The 24,967-nt window shown below is 42.9% G+C and overlaps 1 protein-coding gene across 2 annotated transcripts in view; it reads left to right on the top strand.

The window, feature by feature from the left end:
• LOC147455257 (uncharacterized) overlaps window positions 1–18,799 on the top strand; it is a 37,213-nt gene extending 18,414 nt beyond the window's left edge. The window contains exons 2-3 of one of the 2 annotated variants that reach the window (XR_015188328.1): window positions 15,896–18,580; window positions 18,687–18,799. Coding sequence is in view for 1 of the 2 variants with exons in the window: in XM_086514075.1 (XP_086370201.1) it covers window positions 15,936–18,083 (2,148 nt within the window). In the remaining variant the exon portion in view is untranslated. Of the gene's footprint in view, window positions 1–15,895 lie in introns of both variants that reach the window. The other variant, XM_086514075.1, reaches the window with a different exon arrangement.
• Window positions 18,800–24,967: the final 6,168 nt, after the last annotated feature.

Raw genomic sequence — 24,967 nt, 5'->3', positions numbered from 1 at the left:
CTTGGGAGGCTTGGAGAGGATGTGTTCGTAGGTTCAGTTCCAGGAACCTCGGACAAAGTTATGGCTCTTTGATACCTTAGTGGCCTCAGCTATGTTGTATGGGGTGCAGACATTGGGACCTTCTGTAGGCCAGGATGGTTGGAGACGTATGGAGAGGCCCTTGGTATCTATGATCTCTCGACTAATCAAAGCCAAGGCCTCCGTACCCCACGCTATCATTCGAGCAGAGCTAGCTGCCCCTCTTATGGAGATTGAGGCGCTTACCAGATCAGTCCCCTTTGTGCACACCTTGTGGGATACTACTAGAGACAGATATGCTAGATTGGCCCTTGAGTCTTCCAGACAGTTAGCTCTCTAGGGGGACACTTCATGCTGGTATGCACAGATGACATCATGGTTTCAGACGCATGGTTTCACCATGGACAGGCTGCCCCCTTTCCAGTACTCTCTTCAGGCACCCTCGATGTCTCTTACATGGGTGGAGATCACTAAACTCATTCGTCAGGACTTGATCCAGTTGGATACCAGGAGGACATGGATAGAGCCGCCACAGGAGTTGGGCACGAAGATGGCTTTCTATAGAGAGCATCTTCTCCACCTCACAAGAGATGGGTTTGTGATTCGACCCAGCTACATGAACACAGATATGTCTCATGGTTTGTGGTGTGCGTGTAACAGACTTGGACACTCCAAGTCAAGAATCAACCGCGACAGCACCAAATAACCACTTCAAAACAATTCACAGATCACAATAGATTTGCACTGGCTCGGCGGAGTCCCGTGCCTAGAGATATTGGCCCCAAAGACTGGCGCCCCTTTCGGTATTTCTTTTTATATTAATCAGATCAAAGTACAAGAGTGTGGCTAGGGTTTCACTCTCAGACTCTACGTCCAGATGCTCTGAGAAGTGAAGCCCTCTCCACATATTTAAAGGTACAAGGGATGCCCAAAAGCAGAGCCCCAAAAGCTTTTAAAATAAAAAGCATAAAAGCTCAAAAGCTCTTCTCTCTCAAGTTCTCCTTTTTTTTGTTAAAAAAAGCATTCTCTTCAAAAGCAAATTCGCGTCGCTCATCATTTATTTTTATTTTTTTTCGAGCCTCCGCGATTTTCGGAAATTAGGGTTTGCAGGAATATTAGGGTTTCTGATGTCCGCCACGTCATCACTTTGTAACATACCCCCCTCTTGAAAGCATTGTCATCGACTGCGATTACGCCTGCAAAACCGACAAAAGCCATAAACCGTCTTAGCAGACACTGACTGTTAGTACCTACGTACTAGGAACACACATCTAGCACATGTACAAAATCGACAGTCACATCACACGACATCACAGGACATCACTAGACATCACAGGACATCACATGACATTCAACATTCATTCGGATCTTAGGCCATGATTTATCGGCAATGTAGCTAGCAATCACATCTAGGTCCAATCGGAACCTCAACGATGTCCGATTGACTAACCCCTATTGCAACCATGTCTATTCGAGATCAAATAGACCAAAATTCTGCAATCATTTCGTCTATCAGTTCCTACACTCAAAAGAAGTGAAGAAACAAATCAGTATCATTATCAGGAATTCCATTTCATAAACTAATCCAGCAGAATACTGTCAGCTCTCAGTATCCCTGAAGCTCAAAGAGACATCAGTGACTTGAGTATCAAAATCAAGGCATCTGTTGACAAAGGAGTGGAGTGACTCCCCTCTTGTGCATCCCACTGCACCAGATCTCCGGCCAAGCTGAATTTTGGGTTCCATTTGGAGTAGACTATGCTAAACCAAAAGCATCGAGGTAAAGTTTCACAATCTGAGGAGTATCTGCTAGGTCCTCCTCCTCCATCCACTTCGCATCAAGTGCAGGATAATTCTTGAACTTAACCAAGAACCGCCTTCGGACTTTACCCTTATTCTTCGTATCCTTATGTACCAAAATCTGTTCAGGAACAAGGATCTCCTCGTTTTCTTCCACTTCGGGTTGCTCATCAGGCTCCCCATCATCAGGCACATCACCTTTAAAAGGTTTCAAGAGACACATGAAATGCGTTGTGAATCCTCCAAGTATCTGGCAGTTTCAGTCGGAAGGAGACTTCATTTATCTTTTCAGTAATCTGGAAAGGGCCGTAGTATCGCATACTAAGCTTTGGAAAAAGCCTCTCCTTTCCCTTTTTCTTTCGTAGGCGTGCCTTCTCAAAACGTAAGAGCACCCAATCATCCTACTTCAATTTCATGTCGCGACGATGGCGATCCGTTGCCTTTTTCTGTCGTTCTTGAGACTTCTGCAAAGTCTTGCGAACCTTGGCAAAAGCCGTATCCAGATCTCGCGTATATTCATCCGCTTCAAAGATCTTATCGGGTGGAACCTTCGTAGCACCTTCAACAATCTCAAATGGCACTTTCCCCGTCGACGAGTGTATCGTGTTATTGTAGGCAAATTCCACCAAAGGTAAATATCTTTCCCATTTAGTCTTCTGATCTGAGATATAAGACTTCAATAAATCTAGAACCACTGAATTGGCAATCTCGGATTGCCCGTCAGTCTGCGGGTGGAACGATGACGAGAACTGCAACCGCGTGCCAATGTTCTCCCAAATTGCCTTCCAAAACAAACTCGTAAATCTGGGGTCTCTGTCGGAGACAATTGTCTTAGGCATGCCATGTAATCTGAAAATCTGGGCCACAAACAGTCTCGCTAAGTGATCCGGCTTGATTGTTTTCTTCACTGGAATGAAATGAGCCTGTTTGCTAAGTCTGTCAATAACAGTCCAGATACCATCGTGACCACTCTGTGTTCTCGGGAGATAAAAAATGAAATCCATCGCTATACTTTCCCAGGGGCGGGTGGGTATGGGTAAAGGCTGTAACAATCCCTGTGCTTTATGCCTGTCAAACTTGACCTTCTGGCATACCAAGCAACTGCGCACAAACTCTTCCACATCTTTCTTGAGTCTCGGCCAAAAGAAATATCTCTCTACCCCTTTCATGGTGGTAGCAATGCGGCGGTGACCCGTAAAAGGTGGACAGTGGCATTCAGTCATAACCTTCTCCCTCAACGGCTGTGTAACGCACAACATAGTCTTTTTCATCAAGTAGCCTTCCCGAAGGGAGTATCCAGCTACTGTCTCCCCATCCCATAGCCGTGTGAAAATATCTGCAAAATCTGTATCTGTGGCATACTGATCGACCATATCCTCGAAGCTCCTATGATGTATCGCGGAAATAGCCAGAACCAACGGTTTTCGAGACAAAGCATCTGCCACCACATTCTTCTATCCCTGCACATGGACAATCTGGAAGTGGAACTGTGACAAGATGTTCGAACGCCCACCGCATCTGCTTTTCCGAAAGCTGTTTCTGTGACAAGAAGTAGCGCAAACTCTGATGATCTGTAAAGACAGTGAAATTTGCTCCGAGTAGGTAATGTCGCCACTGAGTAAGAGCATGGATAACCGCCAAAAGCTCTTTCTCATAAATCTGTGCTGTCATCTCCGGCCTAGAGAACAAACGGCTCTCGTAAGCTATGACATGGCCTTCTTGCATCAAGACCGCACCCAGACTACGACCACAAGCATCACAATATACTTCGAATGACTTCTGCAAGTCCGGTAAAGTCAAAATAGGTCCCGTAGTCAATTTCTCTGTCAATGTCTGAAAGGCAGTCACCTCTGTGGGTCCCCACGAAAAAGGTACTCTTTTCTGTGTCAAGATATGCAAAAGGGAAGCAACCTCTGCAAACTTTCGTATGAACCGCCTGTAGTACGAACACAGTCCCAAGAAGCTTCTAACTTCATGGACATTCCTCAAATCGGGCCAATCACGGATAGTCTCGATCTTGGCCGGATCCATTTGCACTCCTGCTGTTGACACAATGTGTCCCAAAAAGTGTATCTCTGGTAGGAAAAATTCACTTTTCTTTGCATTAATCACTAACTTGTGATCTCGTAATGCCTGAAAGACCTGAAGCAGATGATCTTTGTGTTCTGCCTCATTCTTGGAGAAAGCAATGATGTCGTCAAAGAAAGTGCCAACAAATAGCGTGTACTCTCGAAAAATTCTATCCATCATCCGGTTAAATGTCGCAGGAGCATTGGTTAAGCCAAAAGGCATCACCAAAAACTCAAATAACCCAAAAGTCTTCCGAAAAGCTGTCTTGTAGACGTCTCCCGGCGCTATCCTGATATGATGATATCCACTCTTCAAGTCAATCCTGCTAAAGCACGAGGATCCGTGTAACCTGTCGAGTATATCATCGATCCTAGGAATCGGAAATCTGTTCTTGATGGTGATTTTGTTGAGATCTCTATAATCGATGCACATTCTCCAAGATCCGTCTTTCTTCAAAACCAACAACACTGGAGAGCAATACAGTGAAGTACTAGGTTGGACAAGACCCTTTTCCAAGAGGTCTTTCACTTGGTTCATAGTCTCTTCATTCTGTGCTCGGCTCACACGGTAGGGTGGCCGGTTCGGTGGTGTACTACCAGGAATCATATCAATGGTATGATCTTCAGGACGAGCAGGTGGTAACTCTCTTGGCAGGCCTTCTGAGAAGCAATCGACGTGAGAGCGTAGAAAATCTTGGCGTTCTTTATCAAGTTTAGACATATTTGTCCTATTATCATCACTCAACTCTTTCATAAAGATCGAGTAAACAAACAGATTGGATTTCATTAATTTGAAATGGCCGAAGCCGATACAATAGGGACAGACTCGCCCTTCAGTTTAATATCAAGTACAATTGTTTTGCCCTTTTCTGTAGTCAAAGTCGCTTTTCTCGTCCGATAATCGACCACGGCGTTGTTCTTGTGGTACCAGGGAATCCCTAAGAGAACATCACAACCCTCCAAAGGCATTATGAAGAAGTCCTCATGCCCCAAATACCCCTGACAATGCAACCGAAGTTTGCCAATGACAGGTGTAATGGCTACGTCCCTGTCGGGTGCCGCTAGAACTGCCTCTGTAAGTGGTCCCATCTGATCAGGAGTAATCTCGATCCGCGCCGCCAATTCCGGTGAAATGAAGTTGGCCTTGGCTCCTCCATCAAAGAAAATCAGGACCTCTTGATCTTTCACTTTGCCCCAAGCTCGGCAAAGTTCTGTACTCTCATCCATGGTGTCGGGATCAGTACCCACACAATCTGGAACCAGTCCTGTTTTCATCTTGCCTTTTCGTACACGGTCCTCAGCTGCTCTCGAACTCTCAGGCCTTTCGTTGTCCTTGTCATTCTATTCTTTCTGTGCCTTTTTAGGGCACTTCGCGGAGATATGTCCAGTTTCCCCGCATCCAAAGCACTTCCCCTCCCTGATGTAGCGAGTCCGCTCCTGAGGAGTAAGTCTGGGTCGTGCATCCTTTTTCTCTGGGTTGCTCTTTCTTTTTCTACTTTCATTCCCAGAAGTCTTTTCGGTTCATTGTGTTGTGACCTCATCAGTGGGGTAGGTCAGACTGCCAGAGTGAATTGCAAAGCCCCAGTTCGCATGACTCATCAACTCCTGAATAAAAGCTGACTTTTGTTCCAAGCAGTGGTCTCGGATCTCTGTAGGTAGACCCAATGTAAACCGCTCAATCTGTTCTCTGAACGAGATCTTCTTGAATGAAGAGGCAGGTAGAAAAGAGTTCAGAATCTCTCACAGTAAGAATTCACTGTATCGCTCTTGGTCATCCGGAGATGGTTCCAAGTAGCTCGTATATCTCGCTCAAACTCTTGAGTCAACCAAGAAGAAATAAAAAGCCTCTTGAATTTCAGCCATGTAACTGGCACAGTCTTGCTTAATAGAAGCGTGGAGCACCAAGTGCGAGCATTCCCTTTAAAATAAGAGGCAGCTCTCCGAATCTTGGAGTGCTCTGAATAGCGTCCTCCCGCGAAAGCGATGTCAAACTGCTGTATAAAAGACAAAGCCTTCGAAGCATCTAAGTATCCTGAGAAAGTATCAAACTTGATAGAGTGGCCACCTTCCTTAAACTCTTGGGCTTTCTTGCTTTTATCTTCGAGAAAGTCATACTGGTTGGCTTTGTAAAAATTCTTCTTGTTCGCATAAAAGTTCCCGTTGTCAGAGTCTGAACTGTCCGTAGACGAGTCCTCTGTAGAAGTGTCACTCACTGGGCGAGACTTAGACTTCCTTGCCTTTTTCTTGCCCTTTCCGAAGCGTTGTTTCTTGCTTCGCTTTTTGCTTTTCCTGTCTTCTTCGCTCGAGTCTGAAGAGCTAGAAGAACTGTCAAAAGAAGAAGAAGAAGAAGAAGAATTGGGTAGGCCTTCAAACTTGACGCGCTTCTTCAGTTTCTTTGCCTTGTCGAATATCGACCGACGACCCAAATATCCCGGGAAGTCAGTGCCTTTCTTCTGCTTTTTGCCGTGCTTTTTGTCCTTCTTTTGCACTTCGAAAAGCTGAGCAATCCGTGCATCAACCACGCTCTCCAGTTCCTTCTCCGTATATTTCTTGGAGGCAGAAGGTTTCTTGAGAGCGGGTTTCGGGAGTGGTGTTGTGGTTCTCTGCCACTCCGTCTGTACCTCTTCCAAAGAGGTCTGGTTCATATATTTTGCCATCTTCGGGTCCTTGGAAAAATTGAGCATCATCTTTGTTGCATCATCAATCAATTTTCGACGCTCCATCTCTCGTTGCTCCGCTGGAGTAGGCCTAGGCGGGCCATACTCTGTGCCGGAATCATCGTTGTGATCCTTGCCCGCATCTCCAGATGCAGAGGGAGTCGATTGATCATTGCCTGAAGCCATAGGTGCCGCGGAAAAAAAATCCGGGGATCGGATTTCCCGTGGAAGAGAAATCGGCCATGCTCTGATACCACTGTAACAGACTTGGACACTCCAAGTCAAGAATCAACCGCGACAGCACCAAATAACCACTTCAAAACAATTCACAGATCACAATAGATTTGCACTGGCCCGGCGGAGTTCCGTGCCTAGAGATATTGGCCCCAAAGACTGGCGCCCCTTTCGGTATTTCTTTTTATATTAATCAGATCAAAGTACAAGAGTGTGGCTAGGGTTTCACTCTCAGACTCTACGTCCAGATGCTCTGAGAAGTGAAGCCCTCTCCACATATTTGAAGGTACAAGGGATGCCCAAAAGCAGAGCCCCAAAAGCTTTTAAAATAAAAAGCATAAGAGCTCAAAAGCTCCTCTCTCAAGTTCTCCTTTTTTTTGTTAAAAAGAAGCATTCTCTTCAAAAGAGAAATTCGCGTCGCTCATCATTTTTTTTCTTTTTTTCAGCCTCCGCGATTTTTGGAAATTAGGGTTTTTGGCGGAAATTAGGGTTTGCAGGAATTTTAGGGTTTCTGGCAGGAATTAGGGTTTCTGCTATCCGCCACATCATCACTTTGTGACAGGGCCATTGGTTAGATACGCACATCCTCACAGCAGCTGGAGATTGAGACTGGTAGATTTAGAGGGATTCCAGCAGACAGCAAGATATGCCGCTTATGCCAGTTAGAGCCAGAGACAGAGCTACATTATTTATGTCATTGCACAGTGTACTATGAGATACGGGGCCGTTTCCATTGCTTATTGAGAGAGGGTTTCGGTCCTTTCTCTAGGGTCATGAGTTATGAGGATCAGAGATGTCTTGGGCTATATCTACTTGAGTTACATAGATATAGAGATACTTTACTGGGGAGAGATAGAGAGAGACAGTCCTAGAGACAGATTACAGATTTCTTTTCACTAGATGTGGGACAGGCAGAGGAGCAATCATCATTGCAGAGCTCGGCCCACAGTCATTCGGCCACTACTCTCATCGACCGAGCACTGGAGTTATAGAGATCCAGACGGCCACGATTGAGGAGAGGGTCTACACAGCATCGACGGAGACTACAACAGAGGATTCGAGCCATACTCTCTCGATATCCAGAGTGAAGATGAGAATGGATTCTAATAGTAGTATCTAGTTCTTTTGTACCCAGACATGGTATTAGATTCACCATTTTGTAACAGATTGGTCTCATAGGTCATTTTGGCCTTTTGAAGACGTTAATATAACATTTCATTTCATTTCATCTCTCTCTCTCTCTCTCTCTCTCTCTCTCTCTCTCTCTCTCTCTCTCTCTCTCTCTCTCTCTCTCTCTCTGTACGCCACACAGAAGAGGAGCACAGAGAAATATTAAAGCTTTTGTTCGTTGAATTTAGTCTGGAGTCAGTAAATGAATAAATAAATCACTGATTTTCATCAAAAATCAGCAAAAGCAATAAAAATCCACCGATTTTCAACACTCCCGCTTGCTAAATTGCTGAATTTTGTCAAAATCAGCGAGAAGCACATTAAATCTCACCTGCAAACATCATGCTCATGAGAAGAAAATAATCAGTTAAACAGTTATTTCATTAAAACTAGTGTGAAACAGTGATTATCCGACTCTAACCAACCCGTAGGTGTGCACACAGTCCTTCGTGCAGCCAAGCTGGCTCTGATACCATGAAACGAACACAGGGAATGGATCTCCTGGCCATAGTAACAGGGGACGGACCCAAGAGACGGGGAACGCTTGGTTTTGGGATGGGGACGGGTGGGGACGAACGGCAAATGACCTGCCAGGTGGGAACGCAATCAAAATGTCCCAGGGACTACAGGGGACGGTAGGGAATGGCAAGAGACGGCAATCAACTTTTTTTAAAATTTGAAAAACTGATCGTTTCTAATGGCTAGTTCCTCTCCAACAGCCATATGTTGAACTTCAAGCACCCCAATGGCTATAAAGGCCACCCTTTGGGTCCTCATTTCTCGATGTTTTATTAGTACATTTGCATCTATATGACTCATGCTCTTTGATCTATTTAGTGTAAATTTGTGGTCAAAGTGATGCTCTATGTGTGTGGCATGTGTAGGTAAAAAAATGCCAAAAAAAACTCATTTTTTTTTTGCCGTTCCGACCCCCCGTCCTCATTTCCTGACTTTTGCTGTCCCGTCCCCGTTCCCGTTCTCGATCCGCCGTCCCATGTAACTATGCTCCCTGCTACACGGACCGCCTACAGACACGCGTCGGACGAACCACCCAACCATAGCCACCATCTAGCAGCTCCCCAGTGCTGGGGCCAACGTCCGAGGACGTAGGCGTGCACCTGTAAGACCGAGCATTCCATACCACCCGGCCTCACCTTCTCGAGGTGACCTCGCGCACTCCTAGCCTCGCGGGCTAATCACTGGCACTCTGCTAGTGGGGTCGATAACTACAAATGAGGCCTTGGCCTCTCTTTTATAATAATGGCCGGCCACACTGGCCGGGTTCACACTACGTCTGCTCGGACACTGGACGCCCATATCTACTGCGTCTGGGCTAGATCCCCTCTCCTATGAGCGGGACATAACTTCCATATCTTATTAAAAACCTGATGATGTACTGTTGTAATAGTGGATATTTGTGGTTTGTGAGACAAGGTGTCTGCAATCATATTGTTGGGTTAAAGGCCTTAAATGATCCCCATGTTGTACTTTAAACTACATTTTATACTTTGTCCAGGCTCACATTGAACTTGGACCAATTTTTAAAGTCACTTATAATAAAAGTGGGAAAACTCACAAACTCACTAATGTGAGTTTTCCCCAAATCGCACGAGCTCTCTCTCTCTCTCTCTCTCTCTCTCTCTCTCTCTCTCTCTCTCTCTCCTCCCTGCTTCGATCCCTAGCGCTTTCTCTCTGCTGCACTGTGCCTCCTGCTTCTTGCCCCAATCCTGCACTACATCGAGACGCGCACCTACCGGTACCCTCTGCTACGCGCTTTCAATTGGTATCAGAGCCCTAGGGTTTCAAAACAGTCCTGTGCAGTTTGCTGGACAGCGAGTTAAAATTGCTCTCCCGCGATCAATTTCGCTTCATCGCGAAGCCCCTGTTTCCGGGGTCATAAAGGTCACCAAAACTGCCAAACAGGTTGCTTTTAGGTCAAAACAGGTGATTTACATGTTATTATAGGTCAAAACAGCAATACGGAGGTGTACCAAAGAAAAGCTGATAACAGGTGCTTGAAATTGCACATTTTAGCTGAAATTTTAGATTTGGACTATTTCATGTAAAGAAACTGTGACTCTTTGTATGCAAAGTCTTGTGGTTGCTACTATTTGCTGAAATTTTCAGCCTATTGCATCTCTCTTGTATACACACTTGTGGTTGAACTAAGATGGTTTCTTCCTCTTCCGCATCTGACACTAAAAGTTTGATGGAAATCAAACGATTCGATGGTAGGCTTCGATCTTTGGCAAGAACGCATGCAAGGTATCCTTTTCTTAAAAGATTGTGAAGATGCATTGGAACAGAATATGCCACCAGGTTTGTGTGACGACGAGTGGGTCAGGTTAAATAAGAAGGCTATGGCTTACATCAAAATGGCTATCAATGATGACATTTTGATGGACATCAAGCGTTTGGACTCTGTTTATGCAATATGGCAAAAGCTAAAGTCCAATTATGAAAACACCACGCCTGTGAACTAGGTGCATTCGATGCAAAAGTTGGTGAATATGCAGCTTGATGACTTGAAGTCAGCTTCTGTCACGTGACACATCCAACCCTATGTGTCCGTGGACAAGCTACAACATGACCAGGGTTCAATTCAATCAAGTCAGTCTAGGATAGGAAGTGATCTGACACTTTTGTGAATCTGTTCGCAGACCATGCATGTCCAGACACTTAGATTAGATGCATATTCTCTGGTTGCACACAACATGATCATCAGATTTCCATCAGAACCCATCAGGAGCATTTTTACAGTGCATAGACCTATTTTTCCTATTTTTGACATTTTTCACTTATTATTTTTAAGTGACTTTTGTTGGGAAGTAGGTAGGGCAATTTTGCTAAGTTTGTATATAAGCAAACCTAGTGCTAGCACTTTCTGGCAGAAGAGGCAGCAGGAGCACTCGCTCAATAGGCAACTTCTCAGGAGAACCCCTAAGAGGCCTAGCGTTTTTGCATCACAGTAGAGGGCTGGCATTTTTGGACCAGATCAGCCAGCGTTTTTGCTCTTGCAGATTCCTGGCGATAGCAGACCAAGCAGACTCCCCAACGTTAGCAGATTCTCCACAACCTGACCATTTTCAGTCCTAGCGTTTTTGCATCTGCAAGGCACTTCAGTGTTTTGCAGATCTTCGCGACGGAATCCCTACAAGCATCAGCGTTTTCAGTTTTCAGCAGTCAGACTCCACAATAGAACCCCCGAACCTCGCAGATCTCACCTTCCCGCAACAGTTTCTCGCCGCACGGTCAGATTCCACAAGGTTTACAGATTCAGCCCGGAAAACGCAGATTTCGGCATCTGCGTTTTCAGCGCATCGTCGCCATCGACATCGTCATCGACATAGAGTCAGAATTCAGCAGATAAAGATTTGCAGATTTTAGCCCTTAGCATTTTCAGTTTTCAGCCCGCCGTCTCGTCGTCGTCCTCATCGTCGTCGACATCGTCGGCAAGTCCAAGCATTGTAGAGATTTGTGCAATCATAAGTAGACCGCTCTCGCCATCAAAAGTGGGGCCTTCGGAGGAGGGTTTTACAACCTCTCTGGTGTCGTACCTCTTTTCTCTCTCTATCTCTCAGTCTCATACACTTGCACGCAGTGTCCATTCACTTGGTTTGTGATCATAGCACTCTCTCATTAAGAAGGGAAGGCTCTCCCTTCCATAAGAACAAAAGGAACCTTGAGCACAGTTCGGAGCACTCATCTTGAGCGAAGTTCAAACGTTCATTCCGCTGCACCTAACAGCTTCTAAGCATTTGAGTGCTTTTACAGGTGTGTCGAGTCAGTTGCAGGATAGTGGGCTTCAACAATTCAATGATAAGCTGAAAGCTATTTGCTTGCTTATGACATTGTCAGATACTTGGGAAACCTTTGTTGTCTCCTTGAGTAACAGTCTCACCCTCACGTATGACGGTGTGAGAGGGTCTATTCTCAATGAAGAGATTAGACGCAAGTCTAGTGGGGAAGGTGGCAGACTGGCAGTTCTGCCTACAATGCAAGAGGTAGAAATCAAGCGGGCAACATGACTCAAAATAGAAGTAAGAGCAAGACTAAGGATAAGGATGTCACTTGTTATCAATGTAGTAAAAAGGGTCACAAGAAACCCGATTGCAGGTATTTCAAGAAAGAGCAGGAAATAAGAAGAAGAAAGATGAGAAGAAAGGGGAAAAATCAGCAGGTGATTCCTCCAGGGATGCTGAGAATGCAAATTTATCCTCTAGTGTGGTCATTGAGGAGTTGTCAGACGTTGAGGAAATTTTGGTTGCGGCTTCATGCCTCTCATATTTGGTGATAGCTAATGTAGAAGACATGCTTATTTCGAAGAAAGATGTCATTGATGCATTGCTTAGTGCGAATGATGGCCTATCCCAATCATGGATAGTGGATTCTGGTGCTTCATTCCATGTGACTCCATCTTTGGAGTGTTTTGCTACATATGTTGAAGGCAATTATGGCAAGGTGTACCTTGGTGATAATTTTGCTTGCAATATTGAGGGAATGGGTACCATGCGTTTGGCTGAGTGAAGGGAGATGTTTCAAGTGTGATGAAATTGGACACATGAAAGGTGATTGCCCCACTAGAACCCCATGGCCCCCTTCTACTAATGCAGTAACAGATGTGCAGGGTAATACTACCAAAGATGGTAAAGAAAGATCTCTTCTAAAGGCATGGGGCAACATTAACAACCAGTGGGTACTTATATTGTTTGATCCAAACAGTACGGATAACTTCATCTCTACGAAGCTTGCTGAAGGCCCAATTTACAGCCCAACCGCCTTGGTGTCTCTATCCAAGCAACATCTGGTTTTAAAGGTCAAAACTCCAGTTCTACTCCTATTCTAGGCAAGCTGAATTTAAATATAGATTTTTTCGATTTAATGCTTCTTTTAGTGCTAGGCTTCATTATGGCTGAGTCTGCCCTTGATCTCTGGAGTCATGACAGAAACTCAGTACGCTGAACTTTGTGTTGATGTATGCTGATGTGTGTGCGCGTGTGGTGTGTGTTGTGTTGGGGAGCATATGTTAGTACCTAGTTCTACACCCACTATTGGGCACTGACGATGTTAGTGGGGATGTTGTGGTATTTAGTCAATACTATGCATGATGGAGCTGATGGTTATATTGTCTTGTTGGTGACTACCATGGGTCTATACCTTGCACTTTCCTTCAAGGGTGAATATGGGCTTATCCTGGATTCATCTAGGTATATAGACAACTACAAAGATGAAGAATCTTTCTTATTAGCTTCACTTGAGGGATGTGATGTAATCTTGGGAATGCCTTGGCACTACAAGATGCATCCCATCCCTGATTATGTTCAGAAAACCCTTGATCATAGAGGAAAGCATTATGTTGTAACTGCGGATGCAGCGGATTGGCGTACTCTCATCGCCAATCACATTACAATTAAGAAGGAAATGAAAAAGTGTGTTTCAAGTTTCAACGTACTTAATTTTTGCAGGAGAGAGAGATGTGCTTTCTTCACGACTTTCTCCTTCTTTAGAGCATAAAAGAACTAAGTTGTTAGAAGATTGTTTTGCGGATGAACTTCCAAATGAACTTCCACCTTCTTGACGTGAGGATCATACAATTGATTTTTTCCTAGGGAGTTCTTCTCCAAATCAGCCCCCTTAAAGAGTCAATTCAATGCAGCAGGAGGAAATACTCAAACAGGTTAATGAACTTTTGGAGAACGGTTTAATGAGGCCTAGTACTTCTCCATATTGTTCACCTATCTTGTTAGTACAGAAAAAGGGTGGCACATTCCATATGTGCATAGAGTATAGATCTTTAAACAAGATCACAATCAAGAGTTGATTCCCAATCCCTCGGATTGATGACATTCTTGATAAGTTAGAAGGAGCAAGTATCTTTAGTCGTATAGACTTGAAGAGTGGATATCATCAAATCCGCATTGCCCCTCAGGATGTGCATAAGACTTCATTTAGAACAACCTTTAGGTTGTATGAAATCTTAGTGATGCCTTTTGGACTCACTAATGCACCAACAACTTTCAGAAGATGATAGAATTTTCCATTCGTATAGAAGATTTACAACAATCTTCTTTGATGATGTCATAATCTTTTCAAAATTGAAGAAGAACATCATAAAATTCTTGCAACAGTGTTTAAAGAACTACGCAAATACAAGCTATTTGTGAATGCTAAGAAAAGTGAGTTCTTTTTAAAAGAAATTCACTATTTGGGCCATGTAGTATCTCACAATGAGGTGAGAATGGATCCTAACAAGATTCAAGCAATCGTAGAATGGCCTACGCCATTTACAGTACATGAAGTTTGAAGTTTCCTTGGCCTGTGTTCCATTTATCGGCGTTTAATTCGAGCCTTTGCTGCCATAGCCGGTCCTCTCCATGACTTGACAAAGAAGCGGATTCCATTCTATTGGGGACCTGGACTAAAACGAGCTTTTGAGAAGCTTAAGTATTTACTCAGTCACGGAACTGTCCTCACCGTCCTTGATCTTTGCAAACCTTTTGAGGTGTATTTCGATGCATCTTGAGATTGTGTAGGAGCAGTCCAAGAGGATCATGCCATAGCTTATGAAAGCCAACGCCTTAAATATGCAGAATCACATGCTTCCACTTCTAAGAAAGAGCTAACGGCAATAATTCATGCTCTTTCTATATGGAAACATTATCATTTAGGAGCTGATTTTGTAATTAAGATAGACCATCAGAGTCTTCGCTACTTTCTCACACAGAGAAAGTTATCGAAAAAATAGATGAGATGGGCCAACTTTCTTTCTATGTTTCATTTTCAGACTTTGCATACTTCTGTAAACAAGAATGCAATTGCAGATGCTCTTTCGAGACACCCTAAGGTCAATGTGATACTTCAACAGGCTCCTCAAGGGCAGCGGAGCAGCGTATCTTCACACATGAGCGAATCTTCAGTTCTTTTCAGTCGGGACCATGGTCACATCACATGGCATTATGCACCTCCCCCGTGGTTTGTTCTACATCATCATAGAAACGATCTTGATGTTCACGTAGCCTCACCTTGTTATCGTGCTTTTGTACTTCCTCTGGATGATGCGCTAATGAACATCTCCAAAGGTCGCTTTTGTACACAGAAGACAACCTCCTCTCCTCTGTGTGTGTGTGTGTGTGTGTGTGTGTGTGTGAGAGAGAGAGAGAGAGAGAGAGAGAGAGAGAGAGAGAGAGAGAGAGAGAGAGAGAGAGAGAGAGAGAGAAAGAAAGAAAGAAAGAAAGATTTTTAACGTCTATGTCAGGCCGAAATCGGCCTATGAGACAAATCAAATGTGCATGGTGTGTATGTCATCCGTCTATCGGAAAGACAAATGAAACAAAACTGATACAAAACTGAACTGAATGTAGGTAGTGGAGTATCTGAGGAGGGATGGAGCTCTATCTCTAGGGGTGTATGCATGTCTATATGCTCAAGGTAGTACAATCATGAGAATGCATCAAGCTATCTAGCTCCATCCTGTACTAATGGGGAGAGAGAGAGAGAGAGAGAGAGAGAGAGAGAGAGAGAGAGAGAGAGAGAGAGAGAGAGAGAGAGAGAGAGAGAGCCTCCATCACATCAAGCTTCTAGTCACGGCTGTAAGGTAGCTAGGCTGGAAGATGCTTAAAGTGAACTACTCATAGGAAGTGAACTGGCCAAAAAAGTTAACAGACAATGAACCTGGTGCTTCCTTCAAACATTATTCCCATGTATTCTTGATTGAAATGTATTTCTCTGTTCTATTATCCCCTTGATGTATAAGTTGCTACTGGTTTGGATGCTCTTTAATTATATAGTTATTTGAACTTCTTCTCTGGTCGTTAGCATGTGGGCTATTAGAGGCGATAGAGGTAGTTTTGTTTCAGGCATTAAAAAGCATGAAGTTAATGTTTTGATAACCAGCACTCGACTTGTATGATTAAACTTGTTAGCTTATCAGAATTTGGAAATTTACAGGATCTTGAGGTGTCCATAAGAAGCTGTTTTGAGATTGAGAATGAAACATTCATCTCTGAACAGTCAACAGCTAAGATGCATTGCCAGAAAGCATTTATTCTCTTGGAATATTCAAGCCTGTCATGTAATCAAGGTACTTGCAAGAGGGATGTCGGGTGTGGTTAGTGATATAGGAATAATAGATGGTAATGATGTCATCGCTCACAATGTGAACATGGTTGCACAAGGCCAAACTACTTCACGTACTCAGCAGAATGCAGGCCAAAGATGGTTTTCTCCCGAAGCAAGCGTTGGCCCTTCTGCATGGAAAATCAAAAAGTTATGTGAGGCCTTAGGAACAGGTGAATGGGCAAAATGCCTAAAAGTTACATTTGCAGATTCTTCACTGGAGCTTTCACCTGCATTGGTAGCTGAAATTGTCAAGGCAGAGAAGTCTGTACATTTGGCTTTTAAGTTCTGTATATGGGCAGCTTCACAGCAAGAGATTGCTTGGCACAGTGCCGGTTTAAGTGATACACTGGTGAAGGCTATCAAGAATGTAAGGCAGGCAAAAGAAGTGAAAGAAATGCTGATTTCTTTGCATGCAGAGGGTTACAGGATTCCGACGGAGGTGTGGAACATTTTGATCAAGAGCTATTGCTTTTATGGGCTGACAGATGAGGCCATCCAGGTTTTGTACCAAATGCGAGAGCTGGGAAGCCGGCCCACAACTTTCTCTTATAATACCATACTCGACTGTTTTGTAAAAGAAAATATGCTAGCATCTGCCCATAAGGTATTCAAGCAGATGGTTCATGAAGGGTGCCAATCAAACAAAGCTACTTATGACATTATGCTGCATTGTCACGGAAAAGCAGGATTGGTGAAGGGGATTTATGTATTATTACAAGAAATGGAACAAAATGGTTTTAAGCCAGATGTAATCACCTATTCAAGAGTCATAGATGGTCTTTGTAAGGTTGGCATAGTGGGTGAAGCATATGCACTGTTCACGGAAATGATGTCCAAGGGCTGCCTTCCGAATGTAGTAACTTATAGTGCCATGATTGGGGGGCTATTCAAGGCAGGAAGAATTACAGAAGCATGGAAGCTTCTTAAAACAATGAAACAAGCAGGCTGTATACCTAATGTATACACTTACAGCATACTGATAAATGGTCTTTGTAAAAGTGGAAAGCTGGATGATGCCTGTGGTCTCCTGGCTGATATGCTTAGTCAAGGATGCACTCCAAATGAGGTCACATACAGCACACTTATTGCAAGCTTTTGTAGAAAAAATCGAGTCAAGGAAGCCCATGGCGTATTCCAAAAGATGCTAGAGAGAGGAGGTGTTCCTGATACGATCACTTACAATGCCCTCCTTGATGGTGTATGCAAGATTGGATGGATGGATACAGCCTTTACTGTTGTTCATGAGATGCTGCAACGGAATTGCTTGCCTACCACAACCACCTTCAACATCCTTCTAAATGGACTTTGCAAGGCTAGAACGGAGGAAGCTGGCCTTCATTTTCTTTTCAAAACAATTGAATATGGCTGTGCTCCAAATATTGTCATGGATAGTATGCTGATGGAGGAATTATGCAAAGCTGGGAAGTTGAGTCAGATATCTAGATTTTTGGACAATTTGAGCTGTACACGCTGCTGTCCAGATGTGGTGACGTACAGTACTCTTATTTATGGGCTTTGCAAAAGTAACAAACTGGATCAAGCTCGAAGGCTCTTGCATGAGAAAGGGTGCACACCCAATGTCATAATGTACACCACTATGATTGATGGTCTTTGCAAGGCTAACAACATGGATGCAGCATACTCGATGCTGGTTGAAATGGAAGCGAGCGGCTGTAAGCCCGACTCAATAACCTTCTGTACAGTTATAGATGCGCTTTGCCACGTAGAGGGTACACGAAATGCATACAAGATTGCGAAGGAAATGCTAAGCAGGGGAATGATCCCCAATCCAGTGACATATAACAGCTTGATTGACCATCTATGCAAAGAGAATCGTGTCAATGAAGCATTCCAGATGGTTGAAGAAACAATCGAGAAAGGTGTTGCTCCTGATATTGTCACTTTTAGTGCATTGGTAGATGGACTCTGCAGTGAAGGAAGAATGCATGAAGCTCATAAAATGTGGGAGGACATAAACATGAAGGGCTTGCTCATGAACAAGAGGTCTGCTAGGTAGTAGTTCTTTGAGAATGGATCTCATTTATGATTGTGCATGAGCAATGCTCGTAACGCACTGCAGAAGGCACCGATCTATATAAAGACAAAGAACTCATCGGTAGCTGTTGACATGATAGCTTATTTAAACAAATGGCCGGGAGATGTACTTACATTTGTGTATCGGTCTATTTTACCTCCTTTGGAAATATTGTGACAGTCCACTTTCCATTACATAATTACACTCATATGCATATGTCAAGCACCCGCACCCAAATAGGCACCAAATAAATGAAGTGCAGCTAAGATTTATTTTTTCAGCAGTGAACCTTTGATTGAAGGCATTGTACTGATAAGGGCGTATGCACAATCAAGCTGTTGACGATACAAGCAAGCCACCTGTTTTTTACTGGTGAAGGGTGTGGTGTGAAGTCTATTTGAGGCTCTGGTAGACAAGAGGCTGGCACATGAGCTCTCTCACCAAAATAAGCAGGTTTCGAGATCCTTGTTGCAGGCATGGTAAGCACATTTGAAGTTTAAATGTTCTCTACAGTGCATTGGATGTCGGTGTCCTCAGTTGTTCATTATTTTGTGAGCTTTTATCAGTATTTTTTGGTGGTTATAGGGAGAAGAACTCGGGCTTGTACTCACCCACACAAGCACCATGACCAATTCCATTGGTATCGCGCTTGAATTTGAACAAGTACTAAGCAGCTAAAGTTCTGGCTATAACAATTCCATTCAATCTTTTGATGTGCATGTGCTGATTTGATGGTTCGATACCTGTGTAATTGTGGTTTAGCAAAGTAGAACCGGGTGCAGTTCTCGTCTGTCAAAATTGAAGGCATGTGAACAGGTAAGAGATAGCTCCCTTTCGTGTCATTGGCATGGATGCTTATCTTGCTCATTAAAGGTAATCCCAAGAGAAAGGTTTCAAGTTAAGAAACTCATTATGTATCCTTTAATAGTTCCTTGGTTCCTTATCCCTTCCAGTGTCAGTCTCAGCCTCAGCTTCCATTCTCTCCAAATTACCATACTTCTTTTGAGAAAAGAAGTGGGGATATCAAAGCTTGCTAAGATTGAGGACATGCCTATGTAGTTGGGTGATGTACTAAGATTGAGGGATAAGTCTATGTATCTTGCTAGAGTGCTAGGTGCAAGAGGGCCTTTGTGATGTCAATGTTAGTTAAAGAGCAGTAGCATTTTGCACTGCTCACAAAAGCCCTTTTTTTAATCCAATCAAAGTACGTGCTTCTTTAGGAAATGGCTGGTTCGAGCTATTTTCAACCGGTTATTAAGACAACAGATCAAAGTTCTAGGTTCATTTATTAAAAAAAAAAAAACTTTTTATAGATGTAAAACAACACTGACCTTCTTTCTAACCTACAGTGTTGCCTACTCAGCCTAGGGCTGTCAAGCGTTTCGTGGGTGCATAAAGGGCCAAAATTCAAGTTGTGAAGGCATAAATTTGATGCAAAGCATGCTCAATGTGTTTCCCAAAAATTTAAAAGATGTTTCCCAAAAATTTAAAAGAGTAAATAATAGTGACATCTCTAAAAAGGGGCATAGCTTGGGTTCCCCTGGTTCAAAGTGAATATTTTACTTGACCTGGTTTTCTGAATTCTTGGCCAGCACAAATGCACTATTATGGCTGGTTTTTTGTAAGCATTGATAGTTTGTATGAGACTATGTGTTCCCCTACCATTGTTTTGATAACTTACCTTCTCCATAGATAGGACGGTGTTTGGTAGTTTTGAACGATCCTTATTTTTTGGAGATAAGAATTGGACCTCCTAACGCTATCTATGGTTGTTAGATTTAGGTTAAGCATGGTGATGATTAGAAGTATAAGACAAGCCCTAAGGCAACAATTGCAATATGAAATGTCTACACTATTTTGTACATCAGTAATCTTGGTTGGATCATAGTGATAGGAGTGCTACCCACTTGGTTCGTAGTCACTTGCCAAATGCATCTATGACTAACACAAACATAAGGTTACATTGTTTATATGGATGTAGGTGAAGAACCTCCTCCTATGGTTTATGCTTAGATTTCTTGTTGTACATACCACAAGATGCCATATACTTGTACTATACTGTAATTATGAATGAAGTTCCATTCAAATTAATTGAGGAAAAACTTTTATGGCTGGAGAGAGTTTCACTTATTCTATTGAGTCTTGTGTCAATTGCCTTTGGAACATTATATATTGTGTTGTTTGAAGTTTATAAGACCTCTTTCTTCATACAATGTTTCTCTCTTCATTTGACCTTTTAAAGTTAAGGCATGAAAAAAGGTAGGAGGATGTATGTGTTTTGTGGAAGGCTTCCTACACATTTGTAATGGCCAACTCTGGCACACTCCAATCCAGGAGCAAACCAACATCTCCAATCCAAGAGACCATCCCCAATCCAGGAGACAAACTATCTCTAATCCAAGAGATACTCAAACCCCTCTCCTCAAACAGATGTATAAAATTGATACTAAGATAGTCCAAGCTATCTCCAAACAAATACAACTAATAGAGAAAGGGAAAAAAAAAAGCTAGAGAATGTCGTCGCAGACTAGAAGGCTATTGATGCCTTCTTCTTCATCTTCATCTTTGTCTTCTTCTATCAAATACACTTTGGGCATTGGATTTTTGTTGGTGTTGCCTCTGTCTCTTTTGAAACACTTGGAAGGAAGGTGACCCTTCTTCCCGCAAATGCTGTAAGTCTTTGATCATAGACAATCCTTTGCTATGTGCCCTTCTTTGCTGCACTTGAAACAAGTTTGTTACTAGAGCTAACTGCAAAAGCTCCTCCCCTTGAATTCCTCCCTTGCTTCTTCTCCTTAGACATTAAAGAGTTGATGACATCTTGAAAATCTGGATTTGGATCCTTCTCTTCAATGATGGTCATGATCTGGTCAAAGCTAAGCGGTAAGGTTGCTAGAAGAACCGTAATTTTGTCCTCCTTTGGTACTGTATTGTTTACATAAGCTAGTTGTGTGGTCATGCTTTTGAGGCGATTAACCAAGCTTACAATATCTTCGTTATGTTCCATTTGCAATTTGTATAGATCTTTCTTTAAGCTTACTTTGCTTTTCTTTTTCCTAGCTCCAAAGTTTTTTTGTAGTGCTTCTCATGCAACTGATAAGGTATCACAATCATCAATAAAGTGTACATAATTGTCATGTAGTGCAGTTATTATGATTCCTAATGCCTGCTCGTCCTTGGCTTAATTTTGTGCACTCATAGCTCGTGTCAGTACTTGTGCATCAGTAGTGGATGTAGGATCAACGAGCGTTGGCTTGACTATTTCCCTCAATTGCTTTTTCATTAAGTAGCCTTTCAACTAGGAGACTCTCCTAGCCAGTGTCTACCTCTTTACATTGTTAAGTATGGAGTCTGATTTACCCCTTGTAATTTTTTGTATTAAAAACTCACATTTGTAAGGCCCCCATTATGAGGAGAAGCCATTGTGTGTGAAGAAAAATCACTCGTCGAAAATCAAAATCACTCGTCGGAAACCAAAATTTTCATGGCCAATCTCGAGCAAAGCTCGAGACTGGTTTCGCCAGAATATTTCGACCGACGGTCGAAAAGTGGTCGGAAAACGACCGGTCGGTTGGCCGGTGATCAATGGTCGGTGGTCGGAAGTCAATTCAATGGCCGGTGGCCGAATTCAAAAGCGGACTTGTCTTCTCAAGGGCGGCCACACATGGGCGGATTGGAAGGTCCGATGTGGACTTGTCTACACAAGGGCTGCTACACATGGTTGCCTCTCATGAGAGAGGGCAACCCTTTTGGTTTATAAAAGAAGGCCTCTTCTCCACACACAAATGGATTGTGAAGCATTGTGGTGCATTGTGAAGTTAATGTGAGGTGATGAGAGTGAAGCAAGACGGGAGTTCCAAAAGGGTATAATCCTTTTGTAACTTACTTCTTATTTGAAGTACTAAAGCCATTGAATGACTGCTTTCGTGGACATAGCCCACATTGAGTGAACCACGTATATCATGTGTAAACTCTCTCTCTCTCTACTCTATAATCTCTCGTGTGTGAAAATTATCTCTCTCCATTAAGTAACCTACTCAATTATCTACTTAGCTACGTCATATTTCCTAACATACACGAGCACAAATAAATCAAATGTGGATTTTGATAAACATTGCAAAAGTTGTTGTGCTTGGATTGCAAAATTTTTATGGTTAATAGCAAGAGGGAGAGAGAGAATTACTTTAAATTTTGTGAAGCTCCTCTTCACAAAATTTCGACTTTTATTTTGTCTTGGAGTTTTGACAGTGAAGTCTTTAAATCTTGATGTATCTCTCCTTTGAATGGCCTTGAAGCTCGATGAATTGCTTCCTTTTTTATGCTTGAAGGCTTTTGAATTTCGATAGTTTGAGCTCTCCCTTCTGCAGTGGATGTCGGGGTTTTGGAGCAAAACTGTGGGAAGGTCCTCTTGCAATGGATGTTGGAGTTTCGGAGCAAAGCGGTGGGAAGGTCCTCCTACAGTGGATATCGGAGTGAAAGAGGAAAACCGCGGGCATTCCCTCTTATGGACCTGACCTCGCTATAAGACACAATGAATAGCGAGTGGCATCCGCTTGCGCTTCAAAAAAGGGGGGGCACGTTGTCAACACGATGTGAACAGGCTCCTACGGGGACCCACCAGAAGAATTTAGCCCATTTAAGCTTCCAATTCGATTCCGCCCACATCCCTCTTTAGCAAAAAAATCGGCAGAGGCTTGACCCCGTGACCTTGTGCCCCTCCAAATTCTAAAGACAAGTGGGGTAACCACGTGGGCTTGGCCTTTTGGTTGTGAAGAGGACAAAACAATATACTTTTATCCTTACTGCCGGCAGAGTGTACGCATACACACACCTATTTTAGGCAACACAGTTGGGCATGGAGATGAGGGAGCTGCCGAGCTCGGTTTGCGGAGTTGAAAAACTTGTATTGAGAGCTTTGAGATGATGTAATTAATTCAAGGAAAGGATGGAAGTTGATGAAATTAATTAAGGAAAAAATCACCAAAAAATCATCACAAAAGGGCAATCTAAAATTGCGACCATTGATACAAAAGTGCCTATTAGCAACTCTTAATGACGACTAATCCTCCTTCATCAACTTAATGAACGTGAGTAGTGGCATATCCTTTCAAGGGTGCATATCCCATCGTTGATTAGCTTCAAAAGAGTGATTATGACGTGATTAAACAAAAGGAAATTATGCAATGCAAAGGAATGTTAATCCTACTAAGTGCTAATCACACTAACACACAATTGCATGGCAATAAACCTAGATAGCATAACCTGGTGCTCTGATACCACTTGATGGGAATGGGATCATACTAGCAGGGATGAAAGAGAAACATCGTGCACACAAGAGAGTGTGTGTTGGTTAGATTATCACTCAAGTGAATTAGGTTTTAAGATCAATTAACTTGGACTCATAAACACGATCTTGAGTATTTGCTAAGCCATCACAAGCTGTAATGCAAAATAGAATTTTTTGTTTATTCATTTATGAAATGAGCTTTAAGTAGCTCTACAAACTTGCACCACTGCACGTGAGATAAATCCACCTTTCCTCTCCTTGACTCATACTCTAGACACTAGGACAAAGCTCACACTTTACGAGAGCGCGCGCGCACGAGAGAGAGAGAGAGAGAGAGAGAGAGAGAGAGAGAGAGAGAGAGAGAGAGAGAGAGAGAGAGCAATGGTGAGCACGGTGGCACGGAGAAGGACGAGCGGTGATGCGGCGGCCTCTTCTTCTCTGTGCGCACACAGAGTCCCTCGACAACAACATTGTAGGAGGTGAGTGACACACCACCTTGTAGACGTAGAGCTTGTTTGCATCTGTCACGTTGTGTGCTTGTAGCCCTGCGGCTCGCACACGACGTATAGTAAGTCCATAGAAGTAGACTTTTTGGCGCCATTGTTGGGGAAATGCTCTGCGCCGAGCTTCGTATGTAGCCTGCATGTGCATTGCTGAGGTTAATATTTTCTTTTGTTTACAGAGAAAGGTTGGAAAGAGTGTGTATGTGTGGTTGTTTTTGCAGATCTGTTTTTTGTACTATCTTTTTAAATTTTTTGTCAAAATTGTTTTTGCTCTAGATCTGTGTGCTTAGGCATTGTATTTCTGCAAATCTGAATTTCTGTTGCATTTGTGTAAATCTGTAGCCCTGTAATTTTGCATTTCAATAATTCTAAAATTCCATAGTTTTTGCAATGTTTGAATCAAAGAACAAAACAAAAAAAGAAAAAGAAAAAATCCTAGACAGTTTTTCATCCAAGCAAAACGTTCATTAAAAGAATGATCGGGATCGGGACAGTCCTAGCCTCAATCTCGATCTTTTATATATATATATATATATATATATATATATATATATATATATATATATATATAGGAAGAGGAGACCTCCATAGCTTCCCCTCAAGTGAAGGAATAGAGTACCTCATGCTCTATATATACCCCAAGTCTAGAGGTAAACAAGAAGCATGTGGGATTTAAGCTTCGCCCTTTCCTTCCACTAGCTTCCTTGGACTTTTCCCATTTTGCCTACATGTCCAACTAGAATTCGACTATTCTGGGGATCATGAGAGTTTTTGGTAGCCAAATCGTGTGCTGCAAAGCACGTCAAATTCCTCTAAACGATACACTCGTTTCAAGCTATCATAGGACTTATTCCGTCTCACGCACATAAAAAGGGGTTTCAAAAAAATAAAAAATAAAAATACAAAACAAACAAAACCAAGTAAAACAACCAAAATCTCTAGTGGCGAGACCTCTTAGAGTACTCGTCACTCAACGCTTTTGGGATACGCGTCTCACACATGTATTTGCGCTCTCGACGAGTGATAGAGTCCGATACATTAGAGAGTGCCTCGAATTGCACATGAACCAATTACCC

Source organism: Adiantum capillus-veneris, chromosome 6, assembly GCF_014529385.1.
Source record: "Adiantum capillus-veneris isolate H3 chromosome 6, ASM1452938v2, whole genome shotgun sequence".
NCBI lineage: Eukaryota > Viridiplantae > Streptophyta > Polypodiopsida > Polypodiales > Pteridaceae > Adiantum > Adiantum capillus-veneris.
Note: the sequence above shows the minus strand (reverse complement) of the source record. Positions and strands in the feature narration are given on the sequence as shown.